General features: G+C 40.8%; 1 protein-coding gene across 1 annotated transcript; it reads right to left on the minus strand.

The window, feature by feature from the left end:
• Positions 1-3,970: 3,970 nt before the first annotated feature.
• On the minus strand, positions 3,971-18,248 carry DRC8 (dynein regulatory complex subunit 8). The gene is made up of 7 exons (XM_083432280.1): positions 18,145-18,248; positions 12,276-12,360; positions 10,214-10,286; positions 7,773-7,852; positions 7,088-7,130; positions 6,932-6,998; positions 3,971-6,464 (listed from the first exon to the last, which is right to left on the minus strand). Exons 1-7 carry the CDS (start codon positions 18,176-18,178, stop codon positions 6,349-6,351), a joined length of 498 nt encoding a protein of 165 aa, XP_083288406.1. The 5' UTR covers positions 18,179-18,248; the 3' UTR covers positions 3,971-6,348.
• Positions 18,249-18,604: the final 356 nt, after the last annotated feature.

Consider the following 18,604-nt stretch of genomic DNA (forward strand, 5'->3'; position numbering starts at 1 on the left):
CCTGGAAACGATGCCTTATGAGGAATGGCTAAGGGAGCTGGGCATGTTTAGCCTGGAGAAGAGGAGGTTAAGGGGTGATATGATAGCCATGTTCAAATATATAAAAGGATGTCATATAGAGGAGGGAGAAAGGTTGTTTTCTGCTGCTCCAGAGAAGCGGACATGGAGCAATGGATTCCAATGGATTCCACCTAAACATTAGGAAGAACTTCCTGACAGTAAGAGCTGTTCGACAGTGGTATTTGCTGCCAAGGAGTGTGGTGGAGTCTCCTTCTTTGGAGGTCTTTAAGCAAAGGCTTGACAACCATATGTCAGGAGTGCTCTGATGGTGTTTCCTGCTTGGCAGGGGGTTGGACTTGATGGCCCTTGTGGTCTCTTTCAACTCTATGATTCTATGACTCTTCCCATTCCCATTTCTCCCCCTCCGCCATTCAAACCATGGGTTCATCCATGCAAGCCAAACCCTGGAAATTCAGAGAGGTAGCTGAAAAGGGGGAAAGAAGGTGGAGTAAGGAGTTCCAGTGGAAAAATGGCAGGTGGGGAAAGTCTTAAGTACCCAAGCTCTCGTGTTTGAGATTTTTCCTCCGAAAAGGATATCTGACATGCCAATGATTCTAATTTCACTGCAAAGCAACTATTCCAATGCCCTAATAAATGCGTACAGTATTTCAATTCATACATAGGCCAATTTGTTTTTCCAGGTGGGAGTATTTCATTGGTTAGGGGAAGTTGTCTCTGGATCTCGAAGGAATAATATTTTATTGATTGGACGCAAAGCCCTCTTCTAATTTTTTGCCATGCAATAGTACTTGCTTTCATAAATCTTGTGCTCTCCTCAGCAAAAATCAATGCATACTTATTAATATCATATTGATACATGTTTTCCGAGCAATAAAAAGTAATGTTTTACACATTCATTTAACTATGAAGGCATGCAGCATAGATTTTACAGTCTACAATAATTTCATGCATTTGGATGCACTATATTGACAGGTCTACCTTTTCCTTCTGTTTATAAATTCAAATTCTGAAATAATAATAATAATAATAATAGCTCTTTTTAACCTTAAATTAAAATGCATACAGAATTAAATTACAAACTAATAAAAATAATTTCAATAGGAACAAATATAAGGTGCTACATTTAGGCAGGAAGGTGGAGTGCACCTGGGTTGTCAGTAGTATATGTGAAAAGGATCTAGGGGTCTTAGTAGACCACAAGCTTAATATGACGCAGCAGCAAAAAAACAAAGCATATGCCATACTAGGCTGCATCCACAGAAGGATAATGTCTAGGTCAAGAGAAGTAATAGTACCACCCTATTCTGCCTTGGTCAGACTGCACCTGGAGTACTGTGTCACACTTCTGGGAGCCACAATTCAAGGATATTGACAATCTGGAATGTGTGCAGAGGAGGGTGACCAAGGCGATAAAGGGTTTGGAAACCAAGCCTTATAGGGAATTGGGTCTGTTTAGCCTGTTAAAGAGGAGCCTAAGAGGAGTTCTATGATTCTAAGGGGAAAGAAATTGTGGTCTAAACCACAGAGCATAGGGCTTGCTGACTGGAAGGTTGGCAGTTCGAATCCCCGCGATGCGGTGAGCTCCCATTGTTCGGTCCCAGCTCCTGCCCACCTAGCAGTTCGAAAGCACGTCAAGTGCAAGTAGATAAATAGGTACCACTCCGACGGAAAGGTAAACGGCATTCCGTGCACTGCTCTGGTTTCGCCAGAAGCGGCTTAGTCATGCTGGCCACATGACCTGGAAGCTGTCTGCAGACAAACGCCGGCTCCCTTGACCTATAGAGCAAGATGAGCGCACAACCCCAGAGTCGTCTGTGACTGGGCCTGTCAGCGGTACCTTTACCTAGCATGACCAGAAGAAGCAAAGAACCGAACCCTTCCTTTGCACATGCTTCCCATCCACCCAACTCCAAGCAGTTGTTATGTTGCCTCACAGGGAGAAAACTGGCTGGGAGGAAATGCTTCTGAATGTGAGAGTACAGTGGGAGGAGGTTTCAGCCTATGTGGCCTTTTAAATCTTCTATGTTTTACTTAATATTGTGCCAACCCAATTGTGTAAGAGATGAGGCTGCCACCATCAGATCATCTAGTTGGGCCCAGTGTCCTCCCTGTAAAATTGGTCTGTATTATCCCCTGATTAGAGAGTGAACATGGGGACAGGGTTTGGGATGGCAAACTTACTGGCCTAAGGCCACCCAGTTTGCTCATGCTGAACTGAGTTTTTAACCATGTACTTCCTGGCTCCTACATGGTCCTTTAACTGCTAAGCTAAACCCACTCTCAGAAGCAGAGCGTTTGCAAATCAAAAGACAAGTCCAAATCAGTTTTTCTCATTACATTTTAGGCTATTCAGACTTTATTTGCATTTACTCATTGCATTCAGGGGTGCTTCACTTCTGCTCTTTATTAGAAAAAAATAATAAACTGTGGCATTACTTGTTTATTGCACTGAAACGAAACGAATCTGGGGCTAATTAGTCATTAGCATTGTAAGCAGGGAAGGAAGTTATTAAAAACATAAGTGAAAATTTAATTGTAGAAGAAATTACTGATACAGAAGGCAACAATCTTAATTATTTCACATGCCTTAATTAGAGGTTCTAGAAGAAACAAGTCTATAAAACTAGTCTCTGATAGTGGTTCATTCATAGTCTTAGATGCAAATGGCAAGTTAATGTTCTCAAGATCTGTGTAAAGGAACAGCATTTTGTAAGTAAAAATAAGAGGCCACTGTTCAAAATTTGGGCACCATACACCTGTCTTGGCTGTTACACAACCTTGATTCCACTCTATGAGAACGAACAGAGGTTTTGAAGGCTCCACAATATATTGGATTGCCCTGTATTGCAACTGAATTATTTGCATAGTGTGAGAAATCTGATTTACTGTCTTGAGATAAGAGTCCCTAGAAGAGATTTCAGAGTAGTTTAAGCAGTAACCTATACCAGGATTAGGAAGTATTATTCACCCAGGCTCTAGAAAAAATGTAAATAATTAACTTTGGACTTCTTTCTATAGTCGGCCACTACAGCCTAAGAATGAAATGTAGTTATTATAATGCTTTTTTCAAAGGCTAATCATATTATCCCATGCTAGACACGTGGGTAAAATATGTGTAATTAGAAACAAATTAGTTAAATACGTGAATACATGCGGAACTAGAACCCAGCTTGCAAAGAATTAGCTGGTTAGTTAAAGTCAATTTGTAAAATTCAGGACCCTCGCTGCTTCTTGGCAATTGTTGCCAGGTCACAATGCTGCAGAGACATTATAAGTCATAGCTGGCAAAATTCTGGTGAACAGAACTGGCAATTCTGTTGAGGCCCCTGGCTCACTATGCAATGGTGAGATGCAGAGGGCAATCAACATGGTTCCTCCTAAGAGTCCTCAGCAATGCTGATGCCCATGCTGCTCCTTGGTTTCCCTGCGGTACTCTGGATGATGAAACAGGCTAGATGACAACTGCAGCAATATGACACAAAATTTGTTGGGAAGGTGACCAAGCTGACTTTAGAGTGCATGGCTGTGCCTACTGTATGGTGTTGAGGGCAGCAAATAAATTGTTCTTTTTCACCTCCATTACATCCTCAAGTAACTGCCCAGCAGTGCTTTTCCAAGTGGTGTGGGGTTTATTAATATCTGTCTCACCGAATGGGGAGTCCGGAGCCAACATGGTGTAGTGGTTAAGAGTGGTGGACTCGTAATCTGGTGAACCGGGTTTGCGTCTCCGCTCCTCCACATGCAGCTGCTGGGTGACCTTGGGCTAGTCACACTTCTCTGAAGTCTCTCAGCCCCACTCACCTCACAGAGTATTTGTTGTGGGGGAGGAAGGGAAAGAAGATTGTTAGCCGCTTTGAGACTCCTTAGGGTAGTGATAAAGCGGGATATCAAATCAAAACTCCTCTTCCTCTTCTTCCTCCTCCTCCTCCTCTTCTTCTTCTTCTTCTTGGGTGCCTGCTAAGAAAAATTTGTCAGGCATTTTGAGGATAAAGTTGCTTGCTTCTGTGTAGATTTAAACACCATAGTTGAGACAGATGCAGCTGAAATGTCCAGCATGTCTGGTGTTATGGAATCTGTTTCAGCTTTTGAGTCCTGAGGACTCAAGGTGCTTGTGGCTGCCTGGGCAACTGCCTCCCTTCTTAGTGCTTGCTTGTCAGTTACTTCAAGTGAGCTGGGGGAGACTGACGTGATGAACGCATCTTTACATGAAGAGGTTCCACTTATTTCCCATATAGAAGCAGTAGTGCAACTTTGCCTTTAAAAGCCAGCTCTGGAGGCTTGCTGCAAAATATCCCCAGGCTGGGGGAATGTGCTCAACAGGATGGTAGCTGTTCATTTGCAAGGACTTTTGGAGGAAATGGATTATCTGAACACATTCTAGTCTGGGTTCAGGCCTGGCTGTGGGACCAAATTGCCCTTGGTCACCTTGATGGATGGCTTTTATTAGAAGGCAGGGAGAGCGTGGGCCTGTTGCTTATTCTTGACCTGTGACTTTGGATACCATTGATTGGTAGCATCCTGAGGATAAGCTCTGCAGGAGTAGGAGTCACTAGGTTGCAGTGGTTTGGCTCCTACGTAAGGGGATGGTTCCATTAAAATGTCATTGGGCTATTGTATCTTGGATAACTGGCAGCTGTGTCATTCCAAAAGGGTTCCATCTGGTTGTTGTTGTAACTCGGGAGACAATGGAAGAGTGTGCCTTTGGAGGTAAAGTCAAGTCTCTGGAGAGTCACAGCACCTGTTGTGGCTGTAGAGACCAACGCAGGAGAGACATGTCTTGTTTGTTTGTTGGGGCAGGTGAAGGCATCTGTTTTTTGTTGCTACAGGTACACCGTGACATTCTTCTCTCTGCGCTCCTCCTAGCGGAGAGGAGGAGTTTCATCTTGCCTCCAAGTTACTTTTACCATGATAATGCAAGTAAATGTGAATTAACATACAATATTTATTCTAAAAATATTCAAAACTTGCATTTGCTTTCGTGGTAGGAACTTTCTAAGTAACACATAATTTCATGATTCCAGTGTCTTTCACATGGGTTGGCCCAAGGTCTCACTTGCTCTTAAGTTTTTCACATCTACTTCCTGTAAATCCATCCTACAGAGAGGCCTTGTGATCATGCACATCTTATCCCCTGCTTTGTCTTTTATTTGCTCTCTCTGGGGCAGGGCTATATCTCCAAGTGTGTTTGTAAAAAGGTTTAAGCACACTGCCTCCTTACTCTTAACCTCCCTGGCCTACTCCAAGATAGCTATTAAGGAGAATCAACAAGAAACGGTGATGCTGCAAACCTCTGATGAGAGTTTCACCACCACAAGCACAATTTAGTCAGCAGAATCTTCTTAAATGCAAACTAGACCCCTAGGATGGAGGGGGAAGTAATACCTTGAATAAACAGAGAAGCATTACAGCATACCTGGAAGTCAACAAACTTATTTTCTAGGAACAATGGGGAAAGAGTGTTCCCAAGTCAAGAGCCTTCACCAGTGCTCTGCTTTTAGTTACAGAAAATCCTTTCAATAACAGCTCTTCCACAATTTCAAGTCTCAACAAACAACTAGACTGTTTGACTAGTTTGCATAACTTCCTTAATGAAGTCAGATCAAAGTCATATAGTTTTAGAGAGTTTTGCTATAAATCAAAACATTTGGTAAGTTCGCATCTATGCAGACCAAAATATAAGGATCAATTTTAAATATGAACTGATCTCTAATAGTTTTGCCTTCAAAATGTTAGTTATATCATAACATATTTACTTGAAGCACAACTCTTCCTACTTTTGTCTACATCTGAATTTCTTCATGAAATTATTTCTATTTTTCATTTTTAAAAGACCAATAATGCAATTAATAATAATATGTTGCCCCTCATTGTTTTGTTCTGTAACCTATGCATGTTTACTTGGAAGTGAGTTTTGCTATGTTTCATGGGACTTCCTCCCTAGTATGTGTTTTCTGTGAACCGCCCTGACACCTCCAGGTATAGGGTGGTATATAAATTCAATAAATAATAATGATAATACTTCATATACTGTAGTTTTTGGCTGGGATCCTATAAGTTACCTGGGAATAAACTCTGCTGGACCCAGTGGTTCATGCTTCCTCTGCATAAGCTGAAGTTTTCTTATTTTCTTATCCAAACATTTGAAAACTATCTTTTTACAACTTCTGTATTTTACTAAGTATATAAAAGGATAATATTTTCAAAGATAAATTATTTCAGCATAAGCCTCTGCTGCAATCTCATGGCAAATACAGAACAACTCCAATGATGTTAACCAACAAGCACCAAGCAAAAGGGTCAAACCTATATGAGTTACACAAGAAGTGCTTAGTTTTCATCCACAACCATCATTGAGATGTAGTCTTTGTAGCGAACATTATTTGTTTCTGGATCCACAGCAGCAGACAACATTTCCTCCATTTCTTCTTGAGTGAAAGGCTCACCTGCAGCAAAAACAGGAATATTTGCAAATGGCTATCGTTTTTATTTATTTATTACTGCTCAGCCTTCTCAAGCATTCTTGCTATTTACTGTAAGTTTTTTCAATCACACCAAGAATAAAGCACAGACCTGGGTACTTTTTCTTTCATTGCATACACACATAATCATATAACAGATGAACTTGGTAACTTCTTAGCACAATTCAAAGTGCTGGTTTTCACTTTTAATGGCTAGCGATTCAAGCATCTTTAGGGCCACCTTCCCCCACATGAACCTGCCTGATTATTAAGATCATTCTCAGAAAGTAAAATTAACTATGAACCCCCAAAATTGGGGTCCCCTCCAAACCTGGGCCCTTCTCAGAGGCCTTTTTCCGGGTTCCTGCACTATCAGAGGCAGAGGTGGGAGCTGACCACATATAGCTGTGGAGTCTGCACTTCAGAACAGCAAAAGCATCTTGTAAATATACCTTCTTCAGTCATGTACTTGACCAGCTCATCTTTAGTAAGATGTCCACATTTATTCTGGTCTAAAACCTAAAAAGAATAGAATATAAAGTGTTACTATTCCTTCTCTTGGTTTAAGTAGTATTTTCCTCCATAAGTAGAATTTAATTGATACAGACCTCAAATGCACGTAAAAGAATATCTTCTGGAATTGGGCGGTACCTGAAATGATTCAATTAAAAAAATACTTAGTGGTGTTATGTATCTCAGTCTCTTTGCTGCTGCAGCACCATTGCCTTGCTCTTCTCTTTTAAGAAGAGTATCGTTTGTTGTTGCAATAGTGTTGTTGCAATCTGGGCTCTGAGAAAGACCTCTAAGCAGAGGTCTATGAATTACTTATGATGATGCTTACTTTGTACTGCTAATTAGGTAAAGTCATTATCCATGCCAATTTTTGTTCTCAGCATATCTTGCCATGGAATTTGTTACCATTTTATTTAAGAGAAAGTCTCTAGAAAGACATACACAATGAAGTCAATACAGTGGAAGACTAGTAGAATCGACATGCCCAGTTTTAAAAACAAATCTATTATATTTTTTTCACAGTGAAGCTTATACTTTAAGACAGATTTTGTCTGTACAGCTTATAAAAGAACCTTGAATAAAATTAGATATGTGTGTGTGATTATTATTATTATTAATTGAATTTATATACCGCCCTACACCTCAGGGTAGTTCACAGAATAAAATCAAGATATAAAACCACAAAATACGTAATAAACATAAAAACAACAACCCAATAGCCCATGCTATATAAATATATGCATGACTCAAGTTATATAAACAGGTCCTTTTTTAAATCACCTTCTTTCCGTCAATACTCTTGTCATCATGGGAAGAAATTTTTCCAAACGAATAAACCCAGTTGGTTCTTCTTCTTCTACCTAAAAATAAGAATACATAAGCAAGATGAAATACAGACAAACTGAAAAGAAAGCGAGTTTGCTCAAGTTTAAGCTAGTAGATATTTGCAAACATAATAATAATAGAAAGGCAAATATCCTTCACATGGATGCATTGAATCCACAGACTGATGCTGAGAATAGGACATCTGTAGCAAAGAGCACTCAGATGTGGAGAGCAGAGAGGATACATCAGACCAGTCCCCATTCCTCTCCTTCCTCGCTGATCAGTGACACTGGCCACATACAGAATGCCTTCACACAAAGCAGAGTGCTCAGACACAGGGCCCAGAGTATGCATCTGCATGGGCATAATCAGGGTGGGAGTGTATGGTGAAAGTCTGAATCAGTGGATGCTCAAAACAGGAGGAGCAGAATGCCTGCAGAATGTACCATGAGCACGTCCCCTTTAAACTACCTTGCACCAATATTAAAAAAAGGAGTTTGGGGTTTCTCTGATATCAGCATAGGAACAAAGGAAGCCGATTTATAAAGAGTCAGACCATTGGTTTATCTACGCTGATTGGAAACAACTCCCCAAAGTTTCAGAATGAGGTCTTTCTTAGCTATACCTGGCAGGTCTTGAACTCTGAATCTTTTGTATGCAAAGCATGCACTCTGCAATTGAATTACAACCTGGTCCCCAAATAACTTCGGAATAGTGCTTGTAGTTCCTCGATACAGTATTTCAACTCCCGCTAGATTTGCAACCATTAGCAGGCAGCCTACACGTTAGCACAAATTATACTATGAGTGGCCAGTTATAGATAGATTTTACTTACCTAATACCTGGGTCAGCTGACACCAGTGATATATTACAGTGCAGAAAGCTATCTGATGCCGCTTTGCTTTTCTATGTTAGGAAAGTCATGGGAGATTGGTCTCCACATTATATCATAGCAGACTCTTAAATAGAAATTTTATATAGCAAAATATAATGACTCAATAAAATACACTAAATAAAATACGCTAAATACACTTTGTATTGGCAGACAATCCTATCTCAGTTTGAAAACATGCTGGGAGAATCACTGAGCATTAATAGGATGTGTCCTTATTACTGCCTGGCCTTCTTCCCCCTGCCTTGCCCCACCCTCCAGTCTCTGCTTCTCAATTTGTATTATATTATTTTATGCACTGTGACTTGCCGTTGTTTTATTGATTATAGTTTAGAATCTTTTTCTTACAATTGTTAAGAGCGGATTTCTGTTTAATTTTTATATGCTGATATTTAATATTATTCTATACTATTCTAATGGATTGTTGAATATTACTTTATTTGATATAAGTTGCTTATTTTAAAGTTATGTTTTATTATCACATTTTTGTATTGGATTAGATTGTTATAAGGTGTACATTCTTTGTTTCTTCAGCTTGTAAATCACTTTGGGTATTGTAAAATAGAAATACGGTATACAAATTAAACGTGATGATGATGATGATGAAAATTAAGATTCTAACAAGGATACTAAGATGATTCTAACAATTATATAGGTTAAAGCTTGTTGTTTTAAACATATTGTTTGTTGACATCCAATTTGTTCATTATCATAATACTCCCAAGACTACACGAGACAAGCAACAGTGGGCATTTTCAGTAACTCAACATTGTCCTCTAGTGGTAACAGTACATTTGTGCAAAACACTGCTCCTTCAAAACAGAATTTTTGAAAGAATAAAATGTTATTATATGAAATTGTTTACACTGAAGCAGTTATTTCTCTTGGAAGAAGGAAACCATCCATGAAGAACAGGATACCATTCATAGTCAAGATCAGAAAAGAACAGAACAGAGGAAGTCTAGTGACAATGTGTAGAATAGACCTCTGGTTAAGGAATTGTTACAGAAGTGCTTTATCCACAAAAGTAAAGTTATACTTCTAAGACCTATTGACTGCATTCATTTTTTATACAGTAGCCTGTAGCATTACCAAGCCATTATTTTACTTCATCAATTTCACAGTTGAGTATTTCCTGAAAACTGGTATTTATTACAAAGGGGGGATTTGATTAGACAGCCCTGAGGTTAAAGTCATTAGCCCTATCTGGGCATTTGGTCTTGTCAGGTATAAACAAAGGTGCAAGGAGAGTGAGGGTGCACAGCTAAGTCCTGTCCCTGCAGAATGTTAATTCTTGCAAGGGTTTCCACCACAGATAAGGTTCCCTGCCTCAGTTTTTTTGCTCTCACACTCATGGAGGGCTCTGAACTGTGCACAAATGATGCACTTTAGGTATGGGTATAAAAGCAGTTCCTCCATATGGTATTTCTAACTTTTGTTAATTTAGGAAGAGAGGTCAGATTTCCTGTATAAAATGACAGAACTTAAAAAACACATAAAGTACCTCTGCAATCATATCATGTAGATCCCCTTCACTTGGGCAGCATCCTAATGACCTAATGATTGTACCAATCTCCCTGAAAGAAAGAATGTCTTTGTTAATAAATCTACAGTGCAAAACAAATCTTTAGCAGCTACAGTTGTGGGCAATTCCTCTTTTACCCAGCAGCTCCCCATGCCCGACCTAAACATACCCTACTTACATTGCTTAGAAGCTGGCCAGAATATCACACCATTCAACATTGGAGTTAACGCTTTATTAGCAAAAACATGATCTTTACAGACTTGGATTTGTGTCAGGCCTAGTGAGTGCAGCAGTTCGGTAGGCCTTACCCCATGAAATCAGTTGTCTAGACTAAAGGTCCCCGCCTCCCCTCAGCCTTCTATGTTCCCTTTTCTCCAGGCTTTTCCCAAGCAATCAGAGACTGCACCTCCTTGTCTGCATCTGCTCCTCCTGCTTCATGCCTTTTCTGGCTCTAGGAGTCAGTGGGAAGGGGAGCTTGTCTCAACAGAAGACACACCAGTGACTCATCACCAGCCTGACTCATCTCTGTTTCTTGACCTCCCTCCTCCCACTCACCTGCTTTAGCTTCTGCCTCTGTTTCTGGACTTCTCTCTGCCACAGTCTCTCCCAGCTCACTAAGCCCTGTTACCTCTTCAGCTTCTGACACCTTCTCTTTTCCCTCTAATCACTCATTGTTGTCCCACCACCACTCCCTGGGCTCTGAGCCTTCTTCCCCTGGCTCCCAGCTGGCTCCTCCCACCATTCTTCACTGTCCAACCAGTTCATGGCAGGTTCTGACTCCTCATCCTCCAGAGAGGATTTTAGGAGGCACAGACAGTTGCAGAAGGAAGAAGAGGACAGGAAACTTCCCTTGCATGAACATATTTTGTTTGTCTGTGTGTTTGTCTGTTTATTGTTTGTTTGTTTATTAAATTTCTATACCACCCTTCATCCAATGATCCCAGGGTGGTTTACAATATAAAAACACAAAAATACATAACATAGTAACAAACCAATACCTCCCATTCTACAGTGGCTAGATACCTAAAATTACTTCAAATTTAGTCGGAGCTCTTGAGACCAAAGATACAAGCCTAGTGGCTAATTAAACATGTACCAGCAGCTCTCTTTAATAAAAAAAATTAAAGATGAAATCAAGGAACTGTGCTTATTGAGAAAGTGTTACAAGTTTTTGGGCATGCGTATCCTTCAAAGAAAATTAAAGAAGATACAGTAATCCTTTTTTTTTTCTTTGCATGTCTGTATGGAAACAAAACAATTCTACAGGATGATGCTATAACCCAATTAAGTTGCTGTTGTAGGAGACAACTGCTAAAAAACAGTCTAAGAGTCTTTTGGCAATTTATGAACTATTTATTATAATGCCATAATAAATATTATTTTCATCTTTAAGGTACCACAAGACTCTAATGCTGTAGCTTTTGCTGTGGCTAACCTTTCTAGAAACCGAAATAGCTAAAAAGGCATCCTATACAGTTCCGTCATCCTTGCCTCCGAAACACTTTACAAATGCCTTTAAGTTTGTGCTGATGCCAGAAGTATTCCAAGAGTACTTCAGATAAGGCAAAGGGAAACTACCAGCTGCCTAGTCCCCACCTCCATCTACTCATTGCCCCTTAAAAGCCACTGTATAGTTCGGGAGCTTCCCCGGAGTGCTGGCAAGGCAGTGTCAATGGCAGCTGCTGCTGCCTCAAAAGGAGTGAGGCTAATTCACAAGCCCTGAGGCAAATGTACAGTGGTACCTCAGGCGCTTCAGGTTACAGATGCTTCAGGTTACAGACTCTGCTAACCCAAAAATAGTACCTCGGATTAAGAACTTTGCTTCAGGATAAGAACAGAAATCGCGCAGCGGCGGCGCGGAGGCCCCATTAGCTAAAGTGGTACCTCAGGTTAAGAACAGTTTCAGCTTAAGAACGGACCTCCAGAATGAATTAAGTTCTTAACCTGAGGTTCCACTGTATACCAATATACACCAACTCTGGTTTCTTGCACTCTAAAACACTGTTACATTGTAATAGTTCTGAAAGAAGATGTTCCAGACCTGACATCCACAGTTTTATTACACTCATGGTCAAACACCTCAAAAGCCTCAGTGATCTTCTTATGGATTTCAGTTATTGCAGACTCTGCAAAATGAAACAATAATGAATGTGTTATATATATATAATTTCTCTTGTCCACAGTATGACAAGATCTTTCTTATAACCAACCAAAGTGTCATAAGACAGTGAGGAATCTTCTGAGTTCTCTGTAATTCTTTATCAGATAAGGCATTTAGCAAAACATATTATTTATAAGTTTTGTTTGTTTACTTTGTGTGTTGTGAGCTGCTCTGAAAACAATTTCCTTTGTGTGAAGGCAGTATATCAAGTAAAACAGAAAGTCGGTGAAATGTAATTGAAATTTCTCAATCCGCTTTCTTTGAATCTGTCCCTTTAATCATTTCTGAAAAACTCCAATTGGTAATGACATTTCGGAAAGATGTTGCCTCCCTCATCCTAGTCATCGTAGGGCTAAACTAAATGCATTTTCATATCTCTAACCCTGGAAAGCATGATTTTTTAAAAAATAAAAAATCTGGGCATTGATGTTTGGGGGTTTTAAACATTTGCCCCGCCACAGTCCCAAGCAGAACCAGAGTCCGTCCCCTGCTCCATCAGCTATTTGAAGTGGAAGGCAAGCTCCCGTTGGTAGTAATGGGAGCCTTCCTCACAGTGGAAAATAGCACATCCCCATAGCTGATTCAGATCAAACCATGGCAACTGGTGTCTGTCACACCACAGACCACATCCAGTTACCTACGCACCAGCTATTTATTCATTTATTAAAATGCATTTTAGGTCTAAAGGCATAAAAGATCTGCATGCATACTTACTGAAGATTTTGATATAAATAAATTTTCATGACGAGGATGCTGAATATACTAATTAACCAGGATAGGTTGACACTGGATTGTACCCAACTAAGTTCTACTCAGAAGAGACCCGGTGAAATTAATGAACCTAAGTTAGCCATGTCTATTAATGTTAATGGATCTGTTCGGAGTAGTACTAGCACTAGCTACTCTATTGCAAGTTACAGTGAAGGATAATTTACAGCACCATGCTAATGATGTCTACTCAGAAGCAGGTCTTGTTGAATTCAGTGGAACTTGAATTCAGGTGAGTGGGGTTAGGATTGCACCCTTACTGCTGATTGAGGACATCTTTGTACAAGGAAGGTTTGGAGTGTTTTGTCCATTTTCTTTAAGTGGTTATATGCTAGAAGTCAAAGCCTGTTGAACAGTTGTGTTTTTGAGAATACACTGGAATACTGATTAAGATGCATTTGGCTAATACTGCATTTGGCGAATACTGTAACACAGCATATTAGAACTGGCCTAAGAATTTAATAGTAGTGTTTATACATTTATTATTTGTTCATTTCCTTGCAATAAAGAACATTGTATATTCTATATACATTTTTTCTTAATTTATTTATTTTTTGGCTACGATTTGTGGGGTTTTTTAGCTTGATAGTAAGCGGTGAAATTATTCATACTTACTTCCAGAACTATAGACCTTTTATTCACAGCATTTTAAACTTGATAATTAAATGGTAGCTTTATAATGAGTTTTTATTTAACGTGATTATTTGTCATGGTAGAAACTATGCAAATTGCATTAATTCACATAGGTTGCAACCCTAATAAAATATTATCAGCAGTGGTCCCAGATATTTGGGAAATTTTAGGTGACTCTTAGTAAGTTATATTGGTTCCATCTCTTTGAGGATAGGGAAGGCAGGAATTTTCAGATCAGCTTTTCTGACTGTTCTCAACAGTACTCAGTAGTTTTTATGCTATTCCCTTCCATAAGGTAAAAGACCCCTGGACGCTTCAGGCTGAGGGTGCCAGTGTTTGTCCACAGTTAGTTTTCCAGGTCATGTGGCCAGCATGACTAAACTGCTTCTGGCGCAATGGGACACCATGACGAGTGCCAGAGTGCATGGAAACATTCTTTAGCTTGGATAATAATAATGACAGTACCCCAACTGGTAAAGAGAATAAACCAGACAGCTGATGGGGGGGAGAATCTAACTTAACTTTGAAATGTGACAGACCATGTTGTATTCTTCTTCCATGTTAATTTTCAGAATAAGGACTTCCAGAATGGTAGCCATGTCCATCTGTTGCAGCGAAACCAACAAAGAATCTTGTGGCAGCTTTCAAATTTAGCAAATGCATTGTAGCATATGCTTTCAGGGATCACAGGGTGCTCATAGCATAGTAAATTCACTCTATGTGGGCCGACTCTTGGTGTTGGACAGAGGCTGCAGCAGTGGCTACAGTAGGTTCATTCGGGCACAAACTACACTCTGCTTGTAGGATTTGCAATGGCGGCCAATTTGCTACTGGTCCAAGTTCAAGGTGTTGGCACTAGCCTATAAGGCCCTATACAGCTCAGGATCAGGTTACTTGAGAGATGGTGTTATACCCTCAGCAGATCACTGCAATGCTTGGGAGAGTTTCTCCTGCAAGTTTCATACATCTCAGAAACCGCTCTGCAGTAACTCAGAGTAGGGCTTTTAGTGTGGTTGCCTCTGTTCTGTGGAACAGCATTCCCAACAGCTCAGGACTCAGATTTCTTAGTTTACTCCTGTCTTCACAGCACAGCAACCTCTTGAGGTGGAGCAACTCCTGTTTCCATGGTGCACTGGGCTCTTGAGGCAAAGCAATGATCCTAAAGCATTCATAAGCACACTTACAGTGAAGGAACTGCTACTAAGCTCAGCAGAACTAACATGAGAATAGTTAGGAATACATGATTTCAGTCCAAACTAACAAAAATGTATGAACTGCAAAAAACTTGCACTACTTTTACTTGCAAATGCAATTTCATTTGATCGAAATGGACCACCCATGGAAGCAAATATATGTACTTTTGGATATTTCTGCCAGTAACCAACAAGGCAAATAAATGCAGTATTGGATGCAAGGATATAGCCATGCCTGGCAATGTTCATAAGACAACTTTGTGACCCAGTTCAAATTTCTACACCATGGACTGATACTGCTTGTGCACTATCAACAGGGGCAAGTCACCATATGTCCTCTTTTTCCAGGACACGTCCTCTTTTTCATGGGTATGTAAAATGAGAGTCGTCATAGCGATCCATTGTTAAAAGTAAGGTAAAGGTAAAGGGACCCCTGACCCTTAGGTCCAGTTGTGACCGACTCTGGGGTTGCGGTGCTCATCTCGCTTTATTGGCCGAGGGAGCCGGCGTACAGCTTCCGGGTCATGTGGCCAGCATGACTAAGCCGCTTCTGGCGAACCAGAGCAGCGCACGGAAATGCCGTTTATCTTCCTGCCGGAGCGGTACCTATTTATCTACTTGCACTTTGATGTGCTTTCGAACTGCTGGGTTGGCAGGAGCAGGAACCAAGCAAAGGGAGCTCACCCCATTGCAGGGATTCGAACAGCCAACCTTCTGATCAGCAAGTCCTAGGCTCTGTGGTTTAACCCACAGCACCACCCGCGTCCCCATTGTTAAAAGTAGAAATCCGCAAATGTGTCCTCTTTTTTGCTCTTCAGAATATGGCAACCCTAGTTAGAGAAACCTTACTTTACATGTCACAAAAGCCATTTTACCTTTCTGAAGTTAAAAAAAAAAAGTATGTTATATGCCTAATAATAGTCATTGCCTTAAACATTGCAACTAAGAGCATAATAAACATGACAACTGATGAAATGGCTCATGGTTGAGCCCATTCATCATATGTGTGCATGAGAATATTTCCACAATTAAAAGAGTACTAACTTATCAGCAGTCTCACTGAGTTCAAGGAGATTATTGTAGACAAAATGTTTTGTAAATCAAAACCTTGATCAAAATGACATACAAAGAATATTTCAAGGTAATAAGACTCAAGAGATGCTTTAACCTTGAAAGCTCTTGGAAACTGTGCATGACAATACCCTGAAGATTAATTATTAGTCAATACTGTGACTGTTATTGCTCAGAGAGAGACAAAGAACATCTACTGAAATTTCTAATTTATACAGGAGCATCGGCTCACAGAATAAAAAGTAGGACCAAGACTTGTGTATCATATAATTCTGAAAGTGAGCTTTTAGGGAAATGCTGTTTACCACATTTCTGAGAACCAGTCATCAAATCAATTTATATAAACTCTTCCTCTTTGAGGGAAAAAATGCTTTTATCTTTCTTGTGTTCAGCTTTTTTATTGGCAATATCCAACAGAAGACTAGATCATTCCTGAAGTCTTCTGAAATATTAAATAATTGCTGGGGAGAAGTGTGGAAATTTCCCATCCTCCTAATATTTAAAGTTTTCAGCTAAGAAGTTATAACACCAAACAAGGTGAATAACTACCATGCACACTCTCTGTTAATCAGCTATATAGGGCACCTATTTCAGATAGGGAATTTAGAGAAGATTACCGTATGTATGCATGTTTATACACCTTTTAAATAAATGGCAATTAAGCACTTAAATTTAAATCTTATATAAATCAATGGGATTTACAACTTTAGCCTAACCCAAGTTAGGCTTGGACAAGGGGGGGCAAGAGGCAGCTCCCCCCCCATCAAGTAAATCAATAAAAATACTTAACTGAGGTCCTGCGCTCCCCTCCGCAACTTTCAGTCCGGCTACGCCCATAGCCTAACCCAGTGTATTTTATTTTTGCTATACAAATATACCCACTAAACCTACTAACCGACAAAAAAGAATTTATAGCCCACCAAGTCACACATGCTAATGTAGATTTCGGTAGGTATCTGTCTCAGGAGAAAATGGAAGAGTGCACCTTTGAGGGTAAAGTCAAACCACTGGAGAGTTACAGCACCTCCTGTGGCTGTAGAGACTGATATGGGAGAGACATGTTTTGTTGCAGCTGGGGCAGATAGGAATACACTGTTGTTATGCTGGGCAAAACATGTAGCTACTTTCAGCCCTGGAGAAATGTAATATGTGACACGACTGTCCAAAAAGGGCATCTATTTATTGCATACAGTGGTACCTCGGGATGCGAACGGAATCCGTTCTGGAGCCCCGTTCGCATCCCGAAGTGAACGCGGGCTGCGTTTCACCGCTTCCACGCATGTGTGTGATGTCATTTTAACCGTCTGCGCATGCGCACACGGCGAAATGCTCTCCGTTACTTCCGAGTCGCCACAGAGTGCAACCCAAAAATACTTAACTTGAAGCACATTTATCCCGAAGTATGACTGTACAGATAAATGTGAATTAATGTGTAATGCCTCTGACATAAGTAATAATATTTATTATTTATGCCCCACCCCATCTGACTGGGTTTCCCCAGCAAACTGAATTGTGCCCTGCTTATAAAAATTACATTATATTTTTAATACTGATGATTTCGTTATGCAAAATAAAACTATATGGGATAGCTCAGTTGGGAGGGAATGAGGCTCTTAATCTCACAGTTGTGCCCGTGTTGGGGAAAAGATTCCTGGGTTGCCATGGGTTGGATAAGATGAACTCTTACTATTCTGTGAAATATGGGAAATATGTACGTCAAGCAGTTAAAGAGCTGAAGAAATTGCATGTGACAGTGTGAAGTCAGCGGGCGAATATTTCCAGCGCGGGATGTGAAGCAAGTTTCGCATTCAGGCAGTTCTGCAACACCCACAATTGGGGGCTGCTCTCAAAAGGCATCCTGCTGAATTCTTCTGCCATGTTGAAGATGAACGTGCCATCTTGCAGGGTGGGAGGGAGACAAGCGTGCGCGTAGACCCAGCGGGGCTCCGACCCGCCCGCCCAGCCTGTGTTTTCTGGGCTTCACTACTACTCCGCAAGACAAAGCCTAAGGATAGCACAGGGGATAAAGGCCGAGAGAATCAGCCAGCTGCTTTTCCTCAGCCTCCCGGAGGCTTTGCCCTTACCCGCTGCAGCGGCTTCCTTGTCCTCAGTCGCCATGCTGTTTCCTTAGCGGTTGCCATGGAGACGCTGGAGCTTCACAGGCCTTCTCCCTCTTCAGCGCCTCCGTCGCGCTGCCTGATTTGGCGGCAACGCGCACAGGCGGATTTCTCTGTGTCGGTCCGTTCCTACGTGTCCTTGCATTGCATTGCGGTGCTTTCGTGCTTAAGAAAGCGGGCAAGGGGAAACATCAGAAAACAAATGCAGGGGGAGCAGTTTGAAATGCGCTGTGTTTCTCGTTCCTATATATCTCGTACACATAGCGGCTGCATTGCATTGCTTGCGTAAAGTGCTCTCCAGTTCCAAAGCAATATGCGCGCACTTTCTCACACGCACACTTCATGCCCTCAGGCCCAAGGTACGGTTTTGCTAAAAGGGAGGGCAGGAAGGTCTAGCAGAATGGAGAGAAGAGCATTTTTAGAGACT

This window comes from Podarcis tiliguerta (assembly GCF_965153285.1).
Source record: "Podarcis tiliguerta genome assembly, chromosome: 3".
NCBI lineage: Eukaryota > Metazoa > Chordata > Lepidosauria > Squamata > Lacertidae > Podarcis > Podarcis tiliguerta.